Below are 19,828 nucleotides of genomic sequence, written 5' to 3' on the forward strand. Positions count from 1 at the left end.
AGTTATGGCTTTGCTGGATAGAGAGATCTAGGTTATAGGTCCTTGCTTTTCATCACTTTGAATACTTCTTGCCTGTCCCTTCTTGCCTGCAAAGTTTCTTTTAAGAAATCAGCTGATGGTCTTATGGGAACCCCTTTGTAGGTAACCCTCTGCTTTTCTCTTGCTGCTTTTAAGATTCTCTCTTTATCTTTAACCTTTGGCATTTTAACTAGGATGTGTCTTGGAGTGGGCCTCTTTGCATCCATCTTGTTTGGGACTCTCTGTGCTTCTAAGACTTGTATGTCTATTTCCTTCACCAAATTAGGAAAGTTTTATTATTTTTCCAAGTAGGTTTCTAATTTCTTGCTCTTTCTCTTCTCCTTCTGGGCACCCCTATGATGTGAATGTTGAAATGCTTGAAGTTGTCCCAGAGGCTCCTTCCACTATCCTCAATTTTTTGGGTTCCTTTTTCTTCTTGCTGCACTGATTGGATGTCTTTTTCTTCCTTATGCTCCAGATCATTGATTTGATTCTTGGCTTCACCCACTCTGCTGTCGATCCCCTGTAAATTGTTCTTTATTTCAGTTAGTGTATCCTTCATTTCTGCCTGGGTCTTTTTTATGCCATTGAAGCACCCACTGAGTTCCTTGAAGTGGGCCTTTTAGCGTGAATTGAAAGGTGTTCTTTTGTATTTTTTGATGCAGATTGTGTGGACTTTATATCATTTCTTCTAACATCTTTTCTACTGCTGTTCCTTCATTGTAATGTTTCGGGTTTCCTTACGGAATTACTTCCCTTCTTTCTGAAGAACCTGCTTTGGCAGTTCTTTTAGAGCGAGTGTGCTGGCTGCAATGCTCTCAGCTGTCTTTACTTTCTGAAGGATGCATTTCCTCAGTCTTGGATTCTGGGTTGACAGCTTTTCAGCACTTTCAAAATGATATTCCACTGTCTTCGGGGGCCCATAGATTTTGATGAGAAGTCTACAGTAGTGCATGCCATTCCCTCTCAGAGGAGCCGCAGACTGTGGGATGTGGGCCTGTTTATTTTCTGAACGAATTTTTTTATAATTTTATTTTTTAATTTTTATTTATTTTTTATTTTTAAAAGATTGTTTATTTATTTATAGAGAGGGAAGGGAGGGACAAAGAGAGAGAGAGAAAAACATCAATGTGCGGTTGCTGGGGGCTGTGGCCTGCAACCCAGGCACGTGCCCTGACTGGGAATCGAACCTGCGATGCTTTGGTTCGCAGCCCACGTTCAATCCACTGAGCTACACCAGCCAGGGCTTTCTGAACGAATTTTGACAGTGCCACACCCATGTGTCTACATACCATCTGTGGCTGCTCTTGTGCCGCATGGCCGAGTCAAGCAGTTGTGACAGAGACCGTAGGTCCTGCAAACCCAACATGTTTGCTGTTTGGTCCTTTCCAAAAACGGCTGATTCTGGCCCTGTGGGTAATGCATTCTTTTATTCTGGCTGGTTTTAATAATTTTTCTTTGTCTTTACTTTTCAGTAGTTTGATTATGCTGTGTCCATTTAGGGGTGTGTGTGTGTGTGTGTGTTTTGGCTTTAACTTGTTTGGGGTTTGCTCACTTTCTTAAATATGTAGGGGTATGTCTTTCACCAAACTTGGCAAGTTTTCAGCCAAGTTTTGTGTCTTCACGCGTTGTCTGTGGACACCCAGCAACACACACTGTCCTTTCCCCTGGGATTCGGACGGTGTGGTGACCGTGAGACCTTTTGTTTTTGCCTGCCAGCTCCCTGAGGCTTTATTTCTTGTTCTTTCCACCATCTTTTTCATGTCGTCCAGATGGGATAGTTTCTGTCTGGTCTCTGGTCAAGCGCACTGCCTCTTTCCCTCGTCATCTCCGTGCTTTGCTGTGTCCCTGCAGTGAATTCCCCCACTTAGTTACTGCGTATTTCAATTGTAACGTTTGTATTCGGCTCTTCTTTATCGCTTCTGCTTCTGTGCTGACACTTCACATTTTAACTTCTGCTTCAAGAGTGCCTGTGATTGCTTACTTGAGCGTTTTTTCTCGGTAGCTGCTGTAACGCCGCTCAGATCACCCCAGCACCCGTGTCACCTCGTCATCGGCATCCATCCGGTATCTTTCCCTCGTGAGTGAAGGCTTTCGTGGTTCTTCGTTTACCAGATAATTTTATGTTTGTTTTCTGGACATTTTGAACACTATAAGACTTTGGGTCTTCTTTAAAAACTTCGTGGGCAATGCCGATGTCTTTGTGTTAGTGGGCACACTTGAGCTGGTTCGGTTTAGCCTGCACAACAAGTTTCTGTCTGTCTGCTGTCGGCTGTGGTTCTGATGTCAGTTTAGTTTTCAGTTCCGGGTCACGTATGTGCCACCCACCGGTCCGGGACTTGGGTAGAGGTCTTTCTCTGCGCTCAGTTTTCAGAGTTGTCGGTGGGCTCGTGAAGATCAGATCCCGGGACGTGCAAGTTGGAGAAGGTCCCAGGGTTTCATGAACAGTTACATGGGGTGGCTTTCCCAAGCTTCTGCTCAGTTAGCACCTGGGTACTTTCTGGCTACTCTGGACTGGCCAGAAACTGCCCACTGTTGCAGTTGCACCGCATAGCCGAGGAGAGGGAGAGAGGGAAATAAACACTTCAATGAGGTCCTGCTTGGAGCTGCAGCTTACAGAGCAGAGAGGAGGGTTTCTTTTCTCCACGTGTCTGATGCCTGCAGTCTCCAGGCCAGGGGCTTTTGCTGCTGCTGTCACTGCCTCCACTGCAGGACGGCCTGCTGGCTAGGGCGGGAGAAAACGAATAAAAGGGGAAGAGAGAGAAAAAGACCTGGGAAATGTCTCGTTCTCTCTGGGCTTTAGTTCTTCGTTTCTTTGAGCTAGAACTAGAGCGTTCTGAGGATTTCTCTGTGTTTACATCACAGCGTTTGCTTTGGGGTTTTGCGCTGGGTTGAGGTCAAGCCGGGTCATTCCTACAAGAGGGAAAAATGGCAAACTCACCATCTGTTCAGTGGTATTTTGAATTCTGTGTTCTTCCTGGATCCACCTGCTGATGTTTACTATCCGCAGAGCTCAAGACAGCTGCAGTGCACATTCTGTCTACAGTCGTGTTTGGTGGGAGAGGGGCTGGTGTGTGCGTGTGCGCACTCCAGTTCACCAGGGCCCAGAGCTTACAGGCCTGGGCTCTTGACCTTGCATGTGAGTCCCCGGCCGCAACTGCCCGTTGGTCCCTTTAGCGGGTGAATTATTTTCCAGGCGTTGCTTACGGAGTGTCCGGTGAACTGAAGGTCATTCTCCAGGGAGTGCCTCTGCAGGAGGTTAGCAGCCAGGTAATACCGGGCCAGGGCTCAAACAGTATCTACGGGGTTGTGATACTGTTTCCTTGCCTTTTTTAAAAAAATGATTTATTTTTAGGATGAGGGGAAGGGAGAGAAGGGAGGGAGAGAAACATCGATGTGAGATAGAAACATCGTTTGCCTTTCACACGCACTCCAACCAGGGACCGAGCCTTCAACCCAGGCATGTGCCCTGACCAGGAACCAAACTGGAGACCTTTCCCTTTGGGGAGTGATGCCCAGCCAGCGAGCTACACCAGTCAGGGCTCCTCACTTGCCTTTTGACTTGTATGAGCTGCACACACTTGTCTCGTTCTTTTTAGCACCCGTGGACTGTACCGTTTCATTCTATGGCCGTACCGTAAGTTACGTAAGCAGTTGTACACTGGTTTTCCCCTTCTTCCCTTCCTCCCTCTTCCTCCTTCCTTTCTTCCTCCTTCCCCTTCCCCTCCTTCCCTTGCTTCTCTTTTCCTTTTAAACAAATAAACAAACATATTTACTAGGCCAAAGGAGTATGCATTTGAAATTTTGGTAGATATTGCCAAACTGCTATTCAAAATACATGCGTCAGTACGTGTATATTCACTGATAGTCTGTAAGAGCACGTTTCCCCGTCGTCTCCAAGGAAACATATTTGGACATTTTAAAACTCTGAAGTATAAACATCAAACACATTCAACTTTCTAAAAACTGCCAGGCAACACAGTGACAAAATAAAATTTGAGGGGGGGAAAAACATACCTTACAAATGTATTTTCATTCTCAAATTCATTTCTGATCTTTATTCGTGTACATATATGATGGTTAAATAATTTCTGCAACACGAATACAGTATTTTAATGTCATTGACACCATATGCAGGTTGGCATGTTTACATTTCATGATTATTTTCAGAAGAACCCGTCATGACTAGCTTTATCCTGTAGCTCTGAATTTTGAGAATTTTTCTGTCGTGTGAACAATTTTCCAAACTGTTGAGAACGTGGTTCCATGAATATGATTTCCTAAAGCAATGAAACATTAGAAGCATTGTTTCTGAAACGAATATCAAATCCTTGTAGTCGAGTGGATCTTGCTTGTCTTTCATGGGCCTGAGCCTCATTTCCTTTGGGAGGCAGTTTCCCGGTGAGCACCTGGACGTGTGATTCGGATGGGAATTCCTCTTGCAATGTCCTCAGGAGCCATGCCCCAGTGGAGACGGACATGTGCAAGTGGTTCGACGTCTGGCACAGTTTTTTCTTCATGTTGCAATTGGCTGCTTTTTCTTTAGTGGAATGATGTTTTTGGGAAAAGGAGGAAAGACGGGAAAGAGGATGCTCTGTGTGGGAGAACCGAGACCGTGGGAAGCTGCAGACCGCAGGTGGCAAACACGAGGCCCCAGCTGGAATCCGGCCCGGCACCTCGTTTCCACCCAGCAGCGGCGGCGGCGCCGAGGGCTTGAGTAACTGTTCCAGAGTAGTGACACTCACACAGTCCTGAAGTGACATTCGGCCCTTTGAAGGCAACTGTGAGGCTGATGTGGCCCCTGGTGATGATGAGTTTGACACCCCTGCTGTAGAGTCACTTTCTTTCTCACGCTCTCTTGGGGCAGGTGGTCCTGATGTGGAATTGCCTGTCATTTAAATAATTCCCTTTCTCGCGCAGGTAGTTGAACTTGTATTTGTTAATTGTTAGTATACTATAAGTCCATGGTAAGTTTTTTAAAAAATGAGGTAGTTTAAGTAGCAATAGCAAAATTAAAACCCAGTTGATAAAACAGATTTCTTACTGGCTCATGATGACGTTTTCATCTGTTATCTCGGAATGTTCTGGTATGTGTTTTCATGTCTTTGGTCCAGGTTTATAATAAACTGTCTTCATGACATGAAGATACCATCATTTTGTCAGTTGAGATCATTACATTTCTTTTTTTTTTAAATTAAGGACATTCTTTTTTTAATTTTATTTGTTTATTTTTAGAGGGGAAGGGAGGGAGATAGACAGACAGAGAGAGAAACATCAATGTGCGGTTGCTGGGGGTTATGGCCTGCAACCCAGGCATGTACCCTGGCTGGGAATCGAACCTGGGACACTATTACATTTCTTTAAAACATCTTTTTGCTGATTGATTTTTAGGGAGAGAAAGAGGGGGGAAGAGAAAGAGAAACATTGATTTGTTGTTCCACTTCCTTATGAATTCCTTGGTTGCTTCTTGCATGTGCCTTGAGTATCAAACCCACAGCCTTGGCGTGTGGGGACAGTGGTCTAACCACCTGAGCCACCTGGCCAGGGCTAGATCGTTACATTTCTAAAACGTCTACTTTGTGCTTTATTAATTTGAAAACCCCAAGGACTTTCTTAAAAGGAAATGTATTAAATTAAATAATGTCTATCATGGTATTATTAATTATAAATCAGAGTCTCTTCACTAGATTTATAAGCCCCCTGTGTTGTAGTAGTAGTAGTAATGATGATAATAATAATTGTAATCCTAAGAATAGCAGGCACCATTTGTCCTTTGCCTGCCCTAGGCCAGGCGCTGTCTGAACGAATTACTGCATTTAATCCTGCCAGAAAAAGCTAAATGAAGGTGGGGACTTTGTCTCTTCTGTTCACTGCAATATTTCCGTTACGTCTAGACGTGCCTGCCATAGAAGAGCTGCTTGATAAATATTTGTTACATGGCTGGTTAATAAAGTATAAATATTCATGCCATTTCAGCAATGAGGCCTCAGTCTTAGATTGATTAAAGCACTTCCTCAAGGATGAACCTCCAGTAATGGAACTGGGACTCAAGCCCACGTGGGATGATCCCTGCCACTTTGACGGTGGGGACACGTGTATCTCATTGCAGCCCGACGTGTGTAGTAATGCCATCGTGGTTACTGTTGCCTTGCGTCGGGCTGGCGTACTCTTTCTTACAGAACCGCATAGCAACTGTTTCAGACTCCGCAGGCCCGGTGCTCTCTGTTGCAGCTTCTCTGCTCCGCCGCGTGGCAGGAGCGCGCCCACAGTGACAGGTGAAGGAGCAGGTGTGGCCGCGTTCCTGCAGAACGCGGGTGTTTGCAAAAGCGGGTGGCAGGTCGGATTCGGCGGCGCTCCCCGGGGAGTGCGGTTCCCTCGTGTGCCTGCCGTGCCTGCGGCGCTCTCCCGCCCCCAGCGCCGCTGTCCTCGCGCGCCCTGCGTGCGTGCACACGCCGTGCGTGCCCTGAGTGGCGTGGCAGTACTCGTGGGTGGGTGGTCATCTAGATGGTCCAGAATATGGTTCCATTAATTTTTTCAAAATTGAGCTGGAAATAAAGACAAATTTTTAAAAGTCGTCATGAAGAATTTAGGGGTCTCCAGGGAGTCTTAGATCCTACTTTGAGAAAAAGGGGTGTAAAGAAATAGCAAAAGTAGAAAAAGGATAGAATAAATGAGATATAAGGAACATTAGGATATTTTCTGTTTTAATCTGTGTGTAACATTTAAACACTGTATTATTTAATGGGAGGCAAAGATTGGGGTAGAGGGAGCAAGCTTTTGAACACTTTTTCTTTGTAATTACAGGGTACTGGGACCAATTCCTGTTTTTTTTTAGGGCCTAGATTTCATTGTTGTCGTTGTGTTGTGTTTTTTTTTTTTTTTTTTTTTGCTGCTGTTGGTTGTGCTTTCCTCGGCTTACTTTCTTTTGTTTATTTACAATTCTTTCCTCTTGTGGCAAATTGTTACATAACTGTCATGTGTGTTGCAGGCTTTTTGGTAACATTTCAATGATGTAGGAAAGGACCAGTCTTAATTATCGAAATATTATTGAAGAATAGTGAGGAATATATTTCCATGTTAAATTTTCTCTAGGATATAGTTATAACTCAACTTTCGCCGGGCACCTTGCTTTAATGGATATGTAATCTGCACAGTCATTATTGACTTAGTTTGTGAGTCTAACATGTGAGAATGATCTATGACAGTGTCTTCTGCTTAGGGGGATTATTTGTGCTATTTGTCTAGGTATTTTTCTTCATAGAATAAGGCAAAGCTCTGCTAAAGTTGTCACAAATTTTGTTTCAGCAGGGTCCAAGCAATGGGCTATTTCTGTTCTAGCTTTTTAGGTCTAGATACTTGAAAATATGCATCTAAAAGCAATAATTATGTAAGAGGTTTTAATGCAAGAGTTGAGATTCTACTCTTCCACTTCTGAGGTGTGTGCTCTTGAGCAAGTTAGTGGTCTTTTTTAAGCATCTGTTTCCTGATCTATAAAATGGGGACAGCGTAGTAGTAGAAGTAATAATAATAATAATAATAATAAATAATACTACTAGCAGCACCCGGGGTTGATGGGAGGGTTAGATGAGTGAATGCATGAAGCGAGTTCGAACAAAGTCACTGGCATAGCCTAAGTCTGACAATGTAAACTACTGTTACCATGTGATAAAAAGTTACATTCAGGAGTTCTTCCAGTGGGGAGAGGAATACCTATATTTGTTTAATATAAAAATGGATATTATTTATATATTTTATGTGTTAACTCACTATTATGTTCTTTACTATAATAGCCTTTCATTATAATTATTTTCTAAGTGATATTTAGTAGCATACTTACCTGTATAAAATGGCAGGGACATGGGAAACTGCCTCAGCTGATCTAGGACTCTGCAGAGAAAATAATCCGAGTTAGAAATAAGACAGCCCGTATTTTATTCAGCACAAGAGGCGTGTACAAGCTCATTTAAGTACTGACTTAATATTTTAGAAGGTATCACATGGAGGAAAAAGGGTTTATCTTTTTGGCATCAGGCTCCCACTTTATTTTTGCCGATGCCCTCTCCGTACGTGCATATATACAGCTTGGTTTCCTGTACCTCTCCCTTCCCAATAGAACAGTAAGCACTTGGTTGTCAAATTACACAGTGATTTGCTGTCTCTCTCTCTGCCTCCAGGATGATTGAGGAAAGTGGGAATAAGCGGAAGACCATGGCAGAGAAGAGGCAGCTGTTCATAGAAATGCGTAAGTCTGGAGTGCTCCTGGAGTCCTTGTTTGCGTGCGTGGGAGTGTTTTTCTTTCCTCCTGATGAAGTCACAGAAGGTTTTAGTTACAAGCTTTCGAACGGGAAGAAGGAGAGTTAATGAGTCACGGAGTTGGCGAGCCCCAAGCCAGAGCGTATTAATCTGATGGAACTGACTCGAACTGCTTTCCTTAGCAAGGCCATAGATAGTGCGGCTGCAGTGTCACCTAGAGTGTCCGTCAGGCCGAGGCCTGCCCGTCAGTGCAGACCTCTTGCCGTAGCTCCATTGTTACCATGGGCTCGCACATGCTGATACATAATGAATGTGTCACATAGTGTCCCCAACACTGGATACAAATTCTGGCTAGAGAAGACTGTTAGTTCAGCACTTAGAGTGGGGGGCGGGAAGTTGATAGTATAAAGGCGTGCTTCAGTATATTACTTTACTATACAACTTGAAATCTGTTTAAAAATCACATTATTCTGTAAAACGGAAGAAAAGAAGATGGCGGAGAGGAGGTCCCCATTATTTGGAGGATTGATTTGCTTTGTGACTGCTTGTCTGTGTGGCCGGGACTAGCGCCCTCATTTGCGGGACCTCAGAGTCCTCCGCCTGAAATGGGGCCGCTTGCTGGTCTGGGCCAGTGACTGTGAACCCTTCGGAAAGCGTTGGACGGCCACGCGGTCAGTGCTGCTCAGCCGAGCTGGAGAGGGCAGGCAGGAGCCCAGCCGGGTGGCCCCTGAGGTCCTTTCTCAGAGGGAGGACCAGTGTGGGTTCCCAGGGGGAGCGACCGGAGAGAGGGAGGGCAGGGGCAAGCGGACCGCCTTTCGTCGCCTGTCTTCAGAAGTCAGGCCGTGTCACTTCTGCCACGTCCTGTTCATTAAGGCAGTCACAGGAACCTGCCCAGATGCAGGTACAGGGAAATCACCTTTCGTTCTTGACAGGGAGGGACAGTGCGCTGGAAGCACATGGAATACTGGTCTGGACGTTGCGTTAAGGCCCGTTTTTGAAAAATGTAGGCTGCCACAGATCTGGAAGGGGACCTCAGAGATCGGCTGGTCCGGTTCCCTCATTTTACAGAGGAGGACAGCGAGGCTGAGACGAGGCACGTAACAGGGCCACGGTCAGGTTCTGTGGTTGGCCGTCAGGCTGGGGCTGGAACTGACGCCCCTGGGTCTAGGCTACGGTCTTCCCTGCTCTGCGACTTCTTTCTCCCTCCCTGCTCCGTACAGTTAATTAATGCGGGTCATGAGTGTTCCTCCCCTCGGAGCTTGCAGAGGCCAGTAGACCTGTCGGCAGAAGTAGGAGCATGGTGCCTGGCGCGGAGCGGGCACGCCGAAAACGGACCTGGTTAACCCTTCCTCCCGCCTTCGGTTTTGTCAGAAGGCTTAGCTGACAAGTTCCTTGTACATTGTGCCAGCACAGTGGAACAGAGCCTGTTCCCAGCATGTGGAAGTTGAACAGTAAGTCCAACTGAACATGTTTTATTTGCCCCTTTTTCAGGTGCTCAGAATTTCGATGTCATACGACTATCCACGTACAGAACAGCGTGCAAATTACGATTTGTCCAAAAACGATGCAACCGTAAGTCGTTTCTTGTACATATAGCTGCATAGAGTTCTCAGTAATGTCAAGTAGAAGACTTGAATATCTTTTAGTCGTGTTGTAGTTTTGATGGAGTTATTTTTGTCTGAAGTGCTTAGCAGAATATAAACTGCGTCATGGAAAGAACGTGGCACTCCGCGTGTCCCTCAGAATATTTAATCAGCTCCACATGGGCTAGTTGTGAGACTGGCACGTTGTTTACGTTCTGTAAGCGGGAGAATGGGTTTCTCCTTGTCACGTTTTAATGAAAAGCTTCGTGCAGAATTAGTACAATGTATCAGCTTCTGGAGGAAGAGAAAAATATTCATATTTTGATAAAGGTGTAATAAGAATCAACTTTCTTGATTAAACGTAACATGAATCAGCCGTTTCTATAAGCAATTGCTAGCACAATTGCTGCTTATAAAGTAAGTAAATAAAATATATGTGAACATATGCATGTAAGATGCATAAAAATCTTTCTTAATTTCTGTGAAGGTGAACTAACTTATGGCAGAATTATTGCACTTTTCTCATATGTGTTTGTATGTATATGTCTGCATTAATGAAAAACTGTTTTGTGTAATGGCAAGAACATTGGCCTTAGAATGGGGAAGAACCTTGGTTTTGGCCCTGGTTTTGCCAATTATCATAAACCTGTGCCTCGGGCAAGTCACTTTCACAGCTAGATACTTTTACCCTACTTTAAGTCTTACTCGAAAATCCCAGCTTAAAATTCTCTTTGAAGAGTGTACCATTCCGTCCTGGACTGAAGTCATGTTTATTTTCTGGTGTTTCAAAGCATGGTTTTTCAAATTATGGGTTGTGACCCATTAATAGTTCATGAAATTGTTTTGGTGGCCCTAGACAGAATTTAAAGCATGTAATAGAGAAAAGAAAGAAAAATAAAAATCAGAACGCAGCTTATGTGGTAAATCTAAAAAGTATTTTTGTGAAATTTGTATTTCACTATATCTAGGATCTAGGGGTGTATGTGTGTGTGTGTGTGTGTGTGTGAGGTATGATTTAAATATAATTGTGTGGGTTGCGGTCAAAAACTCTGAAAACCACTGCTCTAAAGAACCTACTATTTTTATAATTCTTCCTGTAATTACTCTTAGGAAATGGTAGTCTGTGTGTGGAGTGTCGAGAATCTGAACCAGGCCAGTGGGATTCGTAATGCACAAGATGCATTGTTCTAGAAGTTTCCTTTTGTCATGTGTGATTCTCCATCCACATGAATTCTGTGGGTCCGCAGCACCTACAGGGGTCGAGCTTCAAGGTTTTCTCTACGTGTGTTCTATCTCCCTCTACCGTTGATTCAGAAGACCCCTTTTCCTCTGTCACTAAGCAATCTTTTCTTCACCCTCTTTGGGGAAATGCACAAGCATGTTCACAGCAGTGTCTGTATGTGAGAAGATCTGCTTTTGGACACTTGCGTCCCACTGCTCTGTCTGTCCTGTACCAATAGCCACTGTCACAACTTTTTTAAAAAAGATTTTATTTATTTATTTATTTATTTTTAGAGAGAGGGAAAGGAGAAAGAGAAGGAGAGAAACATCCATGTGTGGTTGCCTCTTGTGCACCCCCCACTGGGGACCTGGCCTGCAACCCAGGCATGTGTCCTGACTGGGAATCGAACCTGCCACCCTTTGGTTTGCGGACTTGTGCTCAAACCACTGAGCTACGCCAGCCAGGGCACAACTTTATAGTGAGTTGATATCAGGTAGAGGAGGGCTTCTACTTTGTTCTGTTTTTCTTTTTAAGATTGGGGCATTCTTGGCCTTTTTACCCTTACTTTCATATATAGTTTAGGCTCTGTCAATTTCTACTAAGAACAAACAAAATGAAACAAAGAACTTTGCTGGGATATTTTCCTTCTGCATCTCTTTTTATAAGTATAATTAACATACAGCAAAGTTCATCCTTTTAACGTACAGCCCTGTGGGGTGTTGTTGCGACTGCATTAAATCTGTAAATCAAGTTGGGAGAGTTGACAGATTCCCCGTGTTTCCAGTATTGAGGTTTCCTCTTGCAAACATGGTCTGTCCCTCCATTAATTTGGGTCTTTATTTCTGCCAATTGTATTTATAGATTTTTTTTGTAGACATGTTGCACATTCATCACTGGATTTATTTCTAAGTCTTTGATGACTTATGATACTTTTAAATTTCATCATCTGTTACTGATACATAGAAATAGTTACTTTTAAATCAATCTATGTTTAGCAATCATTCTAGACTCAGATATTAAATTTTGTAATTTATCCATAGAATTGTTATGATCTTCTGCGTGTATAATTTTCCTCTTTCTGAATAATGACATTTATACTTCTTCATTTTCAATACTTGTACCAATAGTTATTGCATAATTATTTTATTAGGACTTGAAGTACCATAGAAATGATGGTAGTGGGCATTTGTCTCATTCCCAATATCAGAGGGAAGGCTTTCCGCATTTTACTGTCGAGTCATATGTGTGATGTAGTTTTTTGTAGATACCTTTAATTATATTAAGGGAGTTCCCTAATGTGTTTCTTCGTTTCTAAAGGTAAAATTCATTGAAAAAGTTACCATTTTGATAATGATTTTTAACTTAATTTCATTTTGTTCAGAGGGCATGATTTATATGATTTTAATTCTTGGAAATTTGTCGAGATTAGCTTTGTGACTCAATTAAGGTCCATTTCTATACATATTCTTTGGGTTCTTGAAAATAAGGCATATTTTCTAATCATTGGGGGCAGTATTTCATATAATGTTCATTGTGCCTTTTTTGGTTGTTATACAGTTTAGTTTTTCTATCCATACTTATTTTTTGTGTGTTTGCCTCTCATTTACTAAGAAGTGTGTTAATACCTCCCCCAAAGCTCGTGGATGTGTCTCTTTGGCATTTGGTTGAATTTTACATTGTATATTTTTGAGGCTATTGTGGAGGAGACTTTACCTCTGCCCTCTTAGGGTCTCTGGTTGGCCTGGGAATTAAACTGATGTAAGACAGGTAGCAGGAGAAAAGTGTACAGATTTTTATAGCTCACGGGAGCCCCCGTAGGAAGATGAAGACCCAAAGAGTGACTAGGTCCAGGTGCTTGCATACTAGGTTAAACAAAGAGTAGCGATTTTGGAAAAGTAACTAAAAAATATAGAGACTAAAGAAAGGTAACATTTTAACAAGTCCGTACAGATTACTCTTGGCTTCCACTCCCTGTGTCTGTTGCCCAGAATGCTTCTCTCCCCCCGGAATAGAGAAGGCATCTTCCACGCGGGGTTTTACTTGCTGCTGTCAGGAAGAAAAGGTGAGGGTCAGGACACCTCGCCTTCGGCACCTGCTGTTCCTCAAGTGTCTTTGGCTCACAGGAATCCTTATGCCAGCGTGGCATGTTGGGGTGGCGTCTCCTGCCGGCCTTCACTGATCTGTCAAATGTAAATACATGTAAAGTTCCTGTGCCTTTCTGATGAATTAAAACCTTTAACTTGTTGACCGTTTATCTGCTTTGTGTTTTAGTCCATCTCGTTGACATCTGGAACATGATCGAAGCCTTCCGAGACAATGGCCTTAACACGCTGGACCACAGCACGGAGATCAGCGTGTCCCGCCTCGAAACCGTCATCTCGTCCATCTACTACCAGCTGAACAAGCGCCTGCCCTCCACGCACCAGATCAGTGTGGACCAGTCCATCAGCCTCCTCCTCAACTTCATGATCGCTGCGTATGACAGGCTAGTACCTCCCGTGCTCGCTGAGCTCTAAGAATTCTTGTCCCTTAATTGTTCTTCTTCCATACTCCCTTGCGAAGGGTTGTCCACTTAGAATCGTAGTTAGTGACCTGCTGTCCTGCGGCATGTCACATACTAAGCCCTGGAACGTTTCAGAGAATCACACACTTGAGACATGGAGTTTGGCTAAGGTGTAGTTGCCTATCCAGTGAAACAGAGGCAAGTTATGAATTTGCTTATGAGGGTTTCTATTTGATTTTATTATTATTTCTTTTTTAATTTTAATCCTCACCTGAGGATATGTTTTTATTGATTTTAGTGAGAGAGAAAAGGGGGGAGAGAGAGAGAAACAGGCAGACACGTCAATATAAGAAAAAAACATTAATTAGTTGCCTCCTGTATATGCCCCAACTGGAGACTGAAGCTATGTGCCCCTAGGTACGTGCCCTGACCAGGAATCGAACCCACAAACTTTTGGTGTACAGGACAATGTTCCAATGATCTGAGCCAGCTGGCCAGGGCTCTTTTTGACTTTTAAAGCTAACTTGTGTTTCTTATGTACAACAAATGCCCCTGAACTATATAGTATCTCATTTTCTCTTTATTTATGTTCAATGTCTTATTTTAATTTTTTTCAATGCAGAACATTGCTTTATAAGGTTACAATAATAGTAGAAAACTATTTAAATATTCTCTGAATTAAAACAGAAATGGGTTGCTCTCTTTGTATTTATGGAGAATTAAGTTGGTTTTATAAAAAACAAAAAGAAATCATAAATGATAGAAACACAGAGGTTAGTGGTTGTATTCCAGGAACTAAGAGTTCAGATTTCTCATCCTGGCTATTTTATCAGCCATCTGATTCGGAAGAGTTAATTCTCTGCTTCATTTTCTCTCTCCGTAGACCTATATTTTTTTGTTCATACATTTGTTATTAGTTAAATTTTATAAAATATTGAGGATTCTGTGAATTGATGGTAAAATCATACAAACGTCAAAGCCAAGTTACAACGTAGGCACTCACTAAATTTATAGCATTTTATAAGATGTTACAAGTTAGATATTTTATTCATTTAAAAGAAAATGATGTAAAGAAATTTGAATTTTTAAAACAAGTGTGACATGAGACATAAGTCCCAAAATTCTGATGCCATTTTTTAAAGCAATTTACACAGTAAAACTGTAATTTTAATACTGTCCAAGGAATGATTCTTTTGATCCAAAAATCTTAGTAAAACTGTAGACGAGCAAACGGGGGCTCGGCCACATGGCACCTTGACACGTGACCCAACCATCAGTGTTGAAGGAAACAGGTTTTTATTAACAGGGTTCCAGCCTGGGCGGGGGTGGGGCTTGAGAGCACTCCTGTCCCGTGAGAACTTGCCCAGGAGTTCCCCATATCCTTATCTGTTCTTCAACCAGCTGCGCAAACAGGTCCCTATCCTCTCTGGAAAGTATTCTTGTGGGTTTCAGAGCCGCCCTGTTCCCAAGAGAGTGGCTTCTCTGTACGTCCTTCAGAGAAGCAGAAGTCTGCAACTCAGCATCCCTGGTCAAGGTTCAGCTTCCCCGGTCACACATGCTTGGTTGAGCAGGTCTGCGTAGCTCCACCAGCTCCTCCGAGCTGTTCCCTACTCCGGCCTCTCCCCCTGCAGACCTCCTGGTGCACTCCTGTGCCTCTCCCGCTCACTCCCGACTTCCTGTCTTCACGCTGGACTCTCTTCTCCGCCTGCTCAGCCTGCCCTCATTTGAAAGCTTGGCCTAGAATTTCCTGCTTGACCTCATCACTGGCCCCTCCTATGATGTGTTAGCGTCTGCCATTTTTGCCAGTTCCTGTGTACGTTTTATCTTCGTTTGGTTGCCATCTTTAGTTAGGGCAAGAGTTCCCAGGGACGTGGGAACCTCTGGGGTGGACATCACCTTCCCCATCACTGTATGCTCTTCAAGTCAGGTACCCCTTGCACCCCGGGCGGCAGGCCTCTTCCCGTCAGGAAAGACACTGCTATTGACGTAGCAGTGTTGTGCAAAGTATCTTAAACGGCATCATCCACTGCCCCCTGCCCCCAATCAAGGGTTGTGGGGGGTACGCTCTGCTGTTTTCAGGGGACCCCGCCCTGCACCCCACTACAAAAACCGTTAATCTGCGGTGAGCGAGCAGCACCTTATCATGACACTGACACACGGAGTAAATCAGTTCAGGTTGCGCAACAAAAATTAATTCAAGAAACAATAGTTTTAAAGTCAGAAAAAAAAAGTCCTCCTACTGAAATGATAGAGCAGAGACTACACACTTTGAATCCCTGATTATATCAAACAAGGTAAATACGGTGCCTTGGAGGGGAGGAGGAGACGGCAGGAGGGAGAGCGGGACAACCAGGGTAGGGACAACCAAGGTGAGGGGCGGAAGGTGCGGAGGCGTCTCGGACAGGTTCAGAGCAACGCGAAGATGCCTGCGGGGTGAAGCTCCTTATACATCTCATTCAGGATGGGTTTGTGTGAAAACTTCTCTGTAGTTTGGGAATATGACTCTGAACCATTTTAAAATCCTGTTTTAGCAGCTTAATTTGGGTGTATTTAAAATTTTCCATTGTTCCCTCCTTATGCTCAATGCTAAAAACAAAACAATATAAAAAAAGCAAAAACAAACCAGTTCATTTTAAATTCTGAATATGCCCAAATAGCATGTTATAGAGTGGACACTGCTGAAAAAGGGTAATACTAGATTACCGTCTTACTCGGTAGTGATCTTTAAACAAAACTGAAAGTTCCTGGGAGGCTCAAACATGTCATGGGCGGAAGGAAAGGGGCCACATGTGAAACCTGACGAGGTGGGGTGGGGGTGGGGGGCTGCGTGGCGGCCTTGCACACTCAGAGACCTAAAGTAACCACCCAGGACGGTCTGAAATGAAAACGTCCTAATTGAAGGCAGCTCATGACGGGTTGTCATGTCCTTGGCAGGTATTTTTCCCTAACAGAGGTCAGTCCTCACCTTAGCTGAGCCTGTCTGTGGTCCTTTTGCATCTACGATAACACACCTTTGGAATGTCCGGTTGCCTTTCCCAGACCCCTCAAAGCACAGGCACCGCCCCAGGGGGAGACCACAAGCCCCCTCGCTGTGACTGCCGTCGTGTTCACTGTTGCCTGTCCACTGTCCTGTTCCCACCTGTGTAAAAGGTGTGTCTGTCCTTTTACTTTTTATCCAGTCCCCGAGGTTCCTCCCGCCTCCCTGGTCTGTCACCAGCAGACTTCACGTGACCTGTTTATGCCTCCTCTTTTGATTTTAATGTGTCAAGTAAGGCGCAAAACTGCCATTTTCCGGACCATTTCTCAATCCATTGAGCGTTTGCTTCCCGACGATTGTCATAAGTTTGGCTCAAATAAACTCACACAAATTCTCTGCAGACTTGATCTTACGCTGACACATGCATTTATGTACAGTATTTACTAGTGTCCCTACTTGTTCTTGGGTTGATTCAGGATGGCAGGAAAAAGCCAGCCAAATACAAACAGGAGACAACTAGTGCTGGGCGGGAGGAATTTGGTGCCCTCAACAGTCGCACATTTTTATAAGGATCTGACTCTTACAAGGATGGGATTATCGCTCTTTTAGGAAATGTCCCGGCAGTGGTGGAGAATGAGTCAGGGGCTTTGCATGTTTCAAAAGCGTGAAATCCTAAGGAGAAACCTAGTGCAAAAGGGAGAAAAATGGCTGCTCTGGTGGGAGAGCGGCGTGGAGCTAACTGCCCACACTGGCGCCCTGCCCTGCTGGGTGCCATTGGCCTGTGGGTGTCGGGGTGTGCCATGTGAGGTGACACCACCACAGCCAGCTCACTGAGCCCCAGGCTAAGTGCTTGGTGGCAGAATTATTCAGAGAGCAGAAGTGAATGGACTTGAAATTCACCTATTCCTCTTCCCATCACTTACTGTGTATTTTGTAGCTTTTCTTTTCTCCTGAGCGAAGTCTTGTGTTTGTGCCGATTTTCAGAGAGGAATCTTCTTGACGCCAGGGCCCCATGCAGACCTGCAAAGGGCGTGTTTGACCATTAGCTAATAATCCAGAAAGTAATTTTTTTGCTTATTATTTTGCCTTATTGTTTTCTTTTTGTAAGCTTTTTTTTTTAAAGAAAGGGCAAGGGGAATTCTTTTTCCAAGTGTGTTGCTTTTTCTTTGCCTTTGTTTTTCTCTGAAAGTTACAGGTGGTACCAGACTCCTGCAGTTGATTCAACACTCACCTCCACGTTAGTCTGATTAGGACACCGTTTTTCATCATGTGACTTCCTGCCCCAGAAACTTTCAGACTCCCTGTGGTTTTGAATGACATTCACACTCTTCAGGTAGATCTAACAATATCAATTCATAATTCTCGGCTCACACCAAACTCTGATTAAGCTACTTGAGGCACTTCTCAATTTTTCCAGTATGATGTGTCCAGTTTCCCTCCGTCCGGTCTGTGCTCCCCACTCCTCCGCCCCCTGCGCCCCAGTTCTTACCTCCTCTGCAGCCTTCCTTATTCTCGTCACCCACCCACTTCCATCCCTTTGGTGGCTTATAGTCTGTATCATTAGTTTGACTTTCAGTTACAGTGCTCTGAACTGCTTCCTAAGAGTGCAGATACGACCGGAAGTCTTTGAGAGCAGAGATTTTACCTTTTTTTTTTAATTTCCCAATTAATGTAGCATTGGATTCTTAATAAATATTTGTAAAGCTGAAATGACAATTAGTAGGCAAAAAATATAAAATTGTCAGACATTCTGATTATGATAAAATTGAAGAAGACTTTTCATTGATTTCACTTGATTAAGCTATTTGCTATTTGCCAAGTGGATTCTCGATTTGTAGTTGATGCTTGCATAATCCATTCGCTGTGAAGTTTTGTAAATTAAGATTAACTGGAAATATATGAATTTGAAAACCAAAGAGAAATGCTTTCATTACTTTTAGCTGCGTGTGATCACTGGACTGGTAACAGTGTTTCTAGACTAGAAGTCTGTTTTCAAGGAAAAAGTACTAATTTATAGTTGGCTGCATCCACAGTTACTTGCTAAAGATGTAGAAACAACATGTTTTCTTTTCTTTTTTTTTTTAAGATTTTATTTATTTATTTTTAGAGAGGGAAGTGAGGGAGATAGAGAGAGAGAGAGAGAGAAACATCAATGTGCGGTTGCTGGGGGTTATGGCCTGCAACCCAGGAATGTACCCTGGCTGGGAATCGAACCTGGGACACTTTGGTTCCCAGCCCGCACTCAATCCACTGAGCTACGCCAGCCAGGGCTACAACGTGTTTTCTTAAGTAAAAAATGTTCCCTATCGTCTTGTTTTCAAAAGAATTAATTTGAATAGCAAGCTCTTACTAGATAGTGCAGAGTTGTAAACATCACCCAGACTAGGCGGGTCAGACATGGAAAGTACAGGCAGGATCTGAGACTTTGCACAGCTGACATGAGCGGTCCCCATCCGACGTGCGCAGGTAGGGACGGCAGAGGCTTCTGAAGGTCCCTACCTGCGTTCCAACATACGTGTTTATTCAGGGTGACTCACTGTCTGCCCAGCTGGGCCCGGCGGCAGTCCCGGTGCTTTCTGGGTTTTGGACAATAAGAACTCCTTTAGAAGTCGTGTGCATGGTCCATTGTCAGACTGCGAAATGATAGGTCTGCGGGAGTGAGTCACGCAGGGATGTCTGAGAAGGAGAATCGTTGTCCTTCTCTTCATTGAGGGAGAGTGCTCCTCAGAAGGGTTCTGTTTGGGTGGGGTTAGAATACCACGCTTCCTCTCTCCCGTCTTCCTCAACAAATACTGCCTGTTCATCCTTTCATTTTAGTAGCTTTTTGTGTGTGTGTGTGGGGGGGGGGTTAATCTTCACTGTTCATTGTGTTGCAGCTTAAATATTGACCTGCTAGTGAACTCTGCAGCCATCACAGGCCCGGTTTTGCGTGAGTCACGTCTGTGTGATGAAACCAGATCTTTCCCAAGTCCTGTTTGCAGAGAATTGATTCTGGTAGGAACCTGGGCTTCACCTGGGCATTGCTGAAAACATGGACTCGGGCGAGGTTACATGGTATGTCCCGTGACCCAGGGCAGCTGACTCTTCACTTTTAAATGTTACCTGAGCAAAGTATGTGGATTAAATTCAGCTGTCTGGTGGGAAGGGTCAAGAATGAGTTTTTTTCAAGAAGAAAGAATCAGTTAGGTAAAGGACATAATCATAGGGTATTATGCTGCTAAGTGACTAGTTTTCCTCTGTTGCCTCTAATCTTAGAGGAAGAATGCAGGAGT

At 43.9% G+C, this 19,828-nt stretch overlaps 1 protein-coding gene across 6 annotated transcripts in view; it reads left to right on the top strand.

The window, feature by feature from the left end:
* The window catches only part of DTNB (dystrobrevin beta), a 172,757-nt gene that overhangs the window by 24,366 nt on the left and 128,563 nt on the right, over nt 1-19,828 (top strand). For all 6 annotated transcript variants that reach the window (XM_045844349.1, XM_045844347.1, XM_045844350.1 and 3 more), the window contains exons 2-4: nt 8,193-8,260; nt 9,763-9,843; nt 13,348-13,561. In XM_045844349.1, coding sequence (XP_045700305.1) covers nt 8,194-8,260; nt 9,763-9,843; nt 13,348-13,561 — 362 coding nt within the window. In that variant the 5' untranslated portion in view covers nt 8,193. The remainder of the gene's footprint in view (nt 1-8,192; nt 8,261-9,762; nt 9,844-13,347; nt 13,562-19,828) is intronic.

Source organism: Phyllostomus hastatus, unplaced genomic scaffold, assembly GCF_019186645.2.
Source record: "Phyllostomus hastatus isolate PE091 unplaced genomic scaffold, TTU_PhHast_1.1 phas_contig_402, whole genome shotgun sequence".
NCBI lineage: Eukaryota > Metazoa > Chordata > Mammalia > Chiroptera > Phyllostomidae > Phyllostomus > Phyllostomus hastatus.